The 7,433-nt window shown below is 39.1% G+C and overlaps 1 protein-coding gene across 4 annotated transcripts in view; it reads right to left on the reverse strand.

The window, feature by feature from the left end:
• LOC108733634 (stress-activated protein kinase JNK) overlaps nucleotides 1-7,433 on the reverse strand; it is a 289,264-nt gene that overhangs the window by 12,319 nt on the left and 269,512 nt on the right. For all 4 annotated transcript variants that reach the window (XM_018464880.2, XM_025973444.1, XM_025973445.1 and 1 more), the window contains one exon: nucleotides 3,426-3,555. In XM_018464880.2, the coding sequence (XP_018320382.1) occupies nucleotides 3,426-3,555 (130 nt within the window). The remainder of the gene's footprint in view (nucleotides 1-3,425; nucleotides 3,556-7,433) is intronic.

Consider the following 7,433-nt stretch of genomic DNA (forward strand, 5'->3'; position numbering starts at 1 on the left):
TGGTGAAAGAATTCCTGCAGTACTTTCGTCACTATTCTTAGAGAGATCATTTTAGGGTTCACAAGACTCTTGGAAGAGTGCATGAGCAATTTCGCTGGGTCACCAGTAAAATTGACGATGAAGACTGGTGTAAGAAATGCACAAAAGAGTCCCTGCGTCACTATAATGTCGGCAGCCCATTTGAAAGAATTACCGTAGATGGCACAGGGTCGTTTTCGGAAACCGATGTTGGAAATAAATAAATGGGTGGAAGCGTATGCTCTTCATAAGCAGACAGCCACCACAATAACGGAAGAATTCGTTAAACATCTTTTTGACATTTATAAGACACTGGAAATTCACGAAACTCGGACTACACTTCTGCATTCTTAATCCGATCGAATGATGGTGCGAATTATTAGGACCATTAACAAGTACTTGTCCAAGATGGTCTCCAAACACCACACGGACCAAGATCGTTATCTGCCATTGTTTCTTATGGAATGTCGATCATTTATCAATCAAACTACTGAACAGATACCAGTAAAAGTACTGTTTGATCAGGAATTGAGACTACCATGCAATTTAAAGTCGTTGTAAACTTAGTGAGGATGCTACCGGAGACGATTACGTTAGTGAATTCCGAAACTGACTTGATGACATCCACGAAGAAGTACGTTCCCACAAGTAAATAGCTAGTGATCGTATGGAAGGACACCTATGACATAAGAAACACTAATGGAGGATTCCAAGAAGAAGAGCTGGTGTGGCTATACAATACAGAGTTTCAGGGAAGTCTATCACCGAAGCTGCAACAGCACTGGAAAGGTCCACACAAAATCGTCAAGCGAATAAATGATGTCATCTACCGAATTGGATGTGCACCGAATAGAAGCCAAAAAAAGTATATTTTAACCAATTGACTCCATACACTGGCGACAGTTTCGAAAATGCAAGGATTAGAATTATGAAAATTCGATCTCTAAACCTTGTATAAAGAATTCATGACTACACCGAGCTTGTTTAAAGCCAAATTTGGAGCTACATTTGAAAGGCCCCAAGACGTATTTGCTCTCCCGAAAGAGAATTCCCTGTTTCATTATGACACCGCAGCCTTGAATATAGACCGCAGAATAGCTGTGGTGTTCAAAAGAAAGTTTAACCGAATGGGAACCGATTTGCCTACTACCTTGTCACCAAAGAAGAGACCCACGTAACGCTCGTTATGGGATTCTTTGGGGAAATTAAAGGGCCGGGTGCTCACTACTAATACCATGAAGATAGCCAACCCATGCATAGGATGTGGTTTAGATGGGCTGAAGTGGAGAATGGTACCAAGCATGTTCCGATACACTGAAGAATACTGGGTAGAAGAACCCGTTTAATTGAAGACCGTGGATTGCTACTTCCATTTGACGACCCTATGCTAAAAAAGTTAAAGCTGTATATATAGGCATGTCCGTGTGAACAAAGAACAGAACAAGCATGTACACGGTAGTTAAAACTTTGATTATCGACGGCACCACACCGATGGCAGTGGAAAAACTTTACTATACCTCCCTAAGCCACGAAAGACTAACTAGAGAAATATCAAAGGAGATACTGGTGTAACAAGAGGCAGAGGAAAATCCAAGAAAAGATAACTCCTCGCCAATGGCTAAAGATGCAGTATTTTCTATTTTTCTGATCTAAATCCTTTGAATTTTTATTTATGGGGAGCTACCATAGTAAAGTTACTACCCGTCAGCAGTTACTGATATACGAGGGTGGATTGATAAGTTTCCGGCCTGACCAAGAAGAACAAGGTTTTTAAAAATTTTTTTTTTTATTTCTCAACATAATCTCCTCCAAGGCTGATACATTTCTCATAGCGGTGTTCCAGTCTATTAATGCCATCTCTATAGACTGATTCGTCAAGCTCCTCAAAATAACCATTTACAGCTTCGATTACTTCTTCATTGTCCGCAAATCTCTTACCGCCAAGCCATTTTTTGAGATTAGGGAACAGAAAATAGTCACTCGGGGCTAGGTCTGGAGAGTAAGGAGGGTGCGGCATCAATTCAAACTTTAGATCGTTGATTTTAGCCGTCGCAACGATTGACGTGTGCGCTGGTGCGTTATCGTGATGAAACAAGATTTTTTTCTTCGCCAGATGAGGTCGTTTAATTTTCACCTCGTGGCTCAAACGTTGCAATAAGTCTGCGTAGTATTGACCAGTGATAGTATTACCCTTTGCAAGGTAATCAATGTATATAATACCTCTTGCATCCCAAAAAACAGTAGCCATAACCTTGTTCGCCGAAAAAATTGTTTTTGCCTTCTTTGGAGTTGGTTCCCCTGGTCCAATCCACTGTTTAGACTGTTCTTTGGTTTCAGGAGTGTAGTGGTGGACCCACGTTTCGTCAACGGTTACGAATCGACGCAAAAATTCGCTTGGATTACGCTTATACAATGACAAATTTGCGGTAGAAATGTTTTTTCGAATCAATTTTTGGTCGACTGTTAGCAAACGCGGCACCCATCTTGCACAGAGCTTTTCCATATGCAAATGTTGGTGCAAAATATGTTGCACACGTTCATATGACATCTTACAGGTCTCAGCTATCTCACGCACTTTCAATCTGCGGTCTCCCAGCACTATTTGATGAATTTTTTCGATCATATCTGGAGTTGTGACCTCAACGGGGCGTCCTGAGCGAGGCCCATCAGAGGTGCTCACACGACCCTTTTTAAACTCGGAAACCCACTGCTTAACGGTTGAATATGACGGGGAGGATGTCCCCAGTGTTGAGTCCATCTCTTTTTTAATTTCCTTCGGCGTTAACCCCTTCAAATAAAAGTATTTGATGACAGCACGATTTTCCTGCTTTTCCATTTTTACGAAAACCACAGAGGCGTCTTGTTCAGCGTGCTGTCAAACCTACACTAGCAAGGAGATCGGGCTGAAACTATAGCTACAAGCTATCCAAGAATGGTACTATAGAATGTCACCTCAAGGTAGGCCTAGTGGCGTCATCTCTTGGTTAGGCCGGAAACTTATCAATCCACCCTCGTAACTAACCAGATAAGAAATGATCTAAACCTCATCAGTCAGGAGCACATTTTCTTTGCAACAAACCCTTATTGTCCCAAGACGTTGAAACATGAACTTCTAATTGCAACAAAGTGTTCTTTGATTAAATTATTATTTTGATGCTTAATTATTAAATAAACAAACCGAAAAAAGAGGCATCTTCTTTAAAGTAAAAGTAACTGTTTTTTTGTTCACTAGTTGTGTAACGCACTCATGGACCGCCACTGCTTTTACTCCATGTGCAAAGCAAAATTTGTTTCTTTTAATACTAATTCCTTAAGAAAGTCTTTAAAACAATTTTTAATTTGACTGCTCACTGTTGTTAAAAATAGAAACAATTAAGCAAAGAGCAAAAAATAAAAGTAATACTTACGTTTTTATGATTAACTAATTTCATGAGCTTGAATTCTCTGTACGCCCTCTTGGCGTGCGTGACGTTTTGGAATGGCCTACTTAACTTTTTTATCGCCACATTTTGTTGCGTGAGCGTGTCTACGGCAGCACTGGAAAATATTGAAAACAATTATTTAGAACAGTAGGCATCTAATCAATTTAAAACGAGCTATATGTCAACCAATGAAAAAGTGTAACACTTTTTTTTGTTATTCCTGGTAGGTATTTGATCTTGCTAGCCAAGTTTTATAAAAATGTTCACAAAATTAATTTACACAATTATGTGAAGTTATGAAAGTCAGTACACTTTAAATAGTTTGAGGAAGCAATTTTAATACGAGGTGTGACATTTAATTCCTAGTATTTGTAGATAAAACACAAGTGAATTAATTCCTGCTAAGTAGGCAAGATTTTGATGATAAGAGTTCGATGTAGCATTAAAAACTTAAAGAATAATAAGGCACCAGGTATAGATGGCTTACAGGCGGAAATTGCAAAACATGCAGGACAAGAGGTTAGTGATCGTATGTTTAAGCTAGTTAGTTACATTTACGAGACGGGGAAAGTCTCAGAGGATTATAAACGTAACGTGGTAGTAAACATACCTAAAAAGAGAGGATAGGATAGGTGTGAGACAATTAGCTCGAGAACTATTACGGGAAGATCAATTTGGGTTTAGAAGAAATAGAGGAACGCGGGAGTCCATTTTAGCTTTATGGGTAACAATAGAGAAAACGATACAAAAAGGAAAGAGTGTTTACATAGGATTTGTAAATTTAGAAAAGGCTTTCCACAATGTTAAATGGGATAAGTTGTTAAATAAATTGTAGACATGAGTTACATAGACAGAAGAGTTATACTTAGTTTGTATAAAGAGCAACAGGCAGCTGTAGAGCTGGGGCTACAAGCTGCAACGTGGAGAAGTAAATATTAGGAAGGGAGTCAGACAGGGATGTACACTATCACCGCTGCTTTTTAATATATACCTCGAAGACGCGATCAGCGATCAATGTCATTAAAGACAGTACAATTGTAGGAATAAATATACAGGACCAAGAGATTAGTATACTTATATTTGCAGAAGATATATCAGTATTAGCATTTAGCAAGGATGAGTTAGAGATAGTTTTAAATACGAGGGTGGATTGATAAGTTTCCGGCCTAACCAAGAGATGACGCCACTAGGCCTACCTTGAGGTGACATTCTATAGTACCATCCTTGGATAGCTTGTAGCTATAGTTTCAGCCCGATCTCCTTGCTAGTGTAGGTTTGACAGCACGCTGAACAAGACGCCTCTGTGGTTTTCGTAAAAATGGAAAAGCAGGAAAATCGTGCTGTCATCAAATACTTTTATTTGAAGGGGTTAACGCCGAAGGAAATTAAAAAAGAGATGGACTCAACACTGGGGACATCCTCCCCGTCATATTCAACCGTTAAGCAGTGGGTTTCCGAGTTTAAAAAGGGTCGTGTGAGCACCTCTGATGGGCCTCGCTCAGGACGCCCCGTTGAGGTCACAACTCCAGATATGATCGAAAAAATTCATCAAATAGTGCTGGGAGACCGCAGATTGAAAGTGCGTGAGATAGCTGAGACCTGTAAGATGTCATATGAACGTGTGCAACATATTTTGCACCAACATTTGCATATGGAAAAGCTCTGTGCAAGATGGGTGCCGCGTTTGCTAACAGTCGACCAAAAATTGATTCGAAAAAACATTTCTACCGCAAATTTGTCATTGTATAAGCGTAATCCAAGCGAATTTTTGCGTCGATTCGTAACCGTTGACGAAACGTGGGTCCACCACTACACTCCTGAAACCAAAGAACAGTCTAAACAGTGGATTGGACCAGGGGAACCAACTCCAAAGAAGGCAAAAACAATTTTTTCGGCGAACAAGGTTATGGCTACTGTTTTTTGGGATGCAAGAGGTATTATATACATTGATTACCTTGCAAAGGGTAATACTATCACTGGTCAATACTACGCAGACTTATTGCAACGTTTGAGCCACGAGGTGAAAATTAAACGACCTCATCTGGCGAAGAAAAAAATCTTGTTTCATCACGATAACGCACCAGCGCACACGTCAATCGTTGCGACGGCTAAAATCAACGATCTAAAGTTTGAATTGATGCCGCACCCTCCTTACTCTCCAGACCTAGCCCCGAGTGACTATTTTCTGTTCCCTAATCTCAAAAAATGGCTTGGCGGTAAGAGATTTGCGGACAATGAAGAAGTAATCGAAGCTGTAAATGGTTATTTTGAGGAGCTTGACGAATCAGTCTATAGAGATGGCATTAATAGACTGGAACACCGCTATGAGAAATGTATCAGCCTTGGAGGAGATTATGTTGAGAAATAAAAAAAAAAAATTTTTAAAAACCTTGTTTTTCTTGGTCAGGCCGGAAACTTATCAATCCACCCTCGTAAAATGGAAGCGGTACTTATAAAACAGTACTGTATGAAAATAAATAAAAGTAAAACAAAAATACTGGAATGCAAGGGCAAAAAATAGGGAAAGAGCGAACATACAGCTAGGAGAAGAAAAATTAGAAAAAGTGGTTGATTTTTGGTATCTAGGAAGTAAGATAAGTCAGGACGGAAGGAGTAGTAGGGATATAATAATAATATAGGATAGCACAGGGTCGAGTCGCCTTCAATAAAAAGAAGTCACTTCTATGCTCGCGAACGGTTAATTTAGAAATTCGAAAAATGTTTGGAACGCGGCGCTGTACGGGTGCGAAACATGAATGATGGGCTCGGCGGAAAAGTTCGAAATGTGGTGTTGCAGGCGAATGATGATGATACCGTGGATAGAGTAGGTTGGAAATGAAGAGATATTAGAAAGAATACACCTTCTCAGACATGAAAGTCTATTCAGAGACATATTAGAGACAGAAACGGGAGTGAGTTAGGAGGGGTAGAGGTAGACCTAGATGAGATTACTGTTCGCAAATAGTTAGGGATGTGGGTTGTTCTAGTTTTAGGGAAATACGAAGATTAGCTCAGGATAGGAAAGGGTGGAGGTGCATGTCCAACCAGTCTTAAGACTGACGACCTTATGGTGATGATAACAGTAGGTACTTTATTGTAGGGCTTCACAATAGTTACTCTTTAACCCTATGCATTGTTGTCACCACCTTTTCCATCCCTAGAAACATCCTTTGTAGCTTTTTGAAGTTATGGAGTTTAGAACTGTCGTCATAGGGGCACAGTTGTGCTTTAACCCCTCTTATCATAACGGATACCTTGATTTCACTTTTCGGTTAGCGGAGGATTTCAAACTTCTACTAGTACTAAAAGAAGTTTCACTGTTTGCAACAACATGAATTCGAACCCCGAAGTGTTGTTAGATGGGAAGTTATAACGAAATTCTCAGAAATTAAATGCCACACCTCGTATATTACTGACAGTTCACATTCCAATAAATTCTATTTAATCGATTTACAAGTATAAGTTAATTTATGATAGCCTTAAATGGTATTTAATATTACAATATTAAGCAAATGCTCAACATGTAGTCATCTACTTCTACTTCCACTTTCCTTTGAAACTAACAAGTGTAACCTAAAATATATCCTGTAAATTTAGTTGGCAGTTTAATGTCTACTTTAGAAAGAACTATGATTGTTCGATAAACATAAGACTGGCCCATTAACCAATCACTGTACGCTTTCTTGGTGGTTGAAACAAAGGAAATAGATATTACTTTTGGTAAAGGTCTAGATGATGGGGGATCGAAAGAGGTCTCCCCCACCACTGTACCATAAAAAGTTCGTGGCGACCACACCCCCATTAAAAGTTATGGGGGTTCAAAGTTAATAAATATGCCAATTTTTATACATTTCTAGGCATGTAAATATTTATATAGTCATTTTTAAACAATATTCAAAGGTAAAACTAATGAAAAATACATAAAAATATTGAGAAAGTTATATAAAACATTATTTAAATATCTTTATCAATAGGGTAGGTTAGGTTAGGTTA

Source organism: Agrilus planipennis, unplaced genomic scaffold (assembly GCF_000699045.2).
Source record: "Agrilus planipennis isolate EAB-ADULT unplaced genomic scaffold, Apla_2.0 scaffold67, whole genome shotgun sequence".
In the NCBI taxonomy this organism is placed as follows: Eukaryota; Metazoa; Arthropoda; class Insecta; order Coleoptera; family Buprestidae; genus Agrilus; species Agrilus planipennis.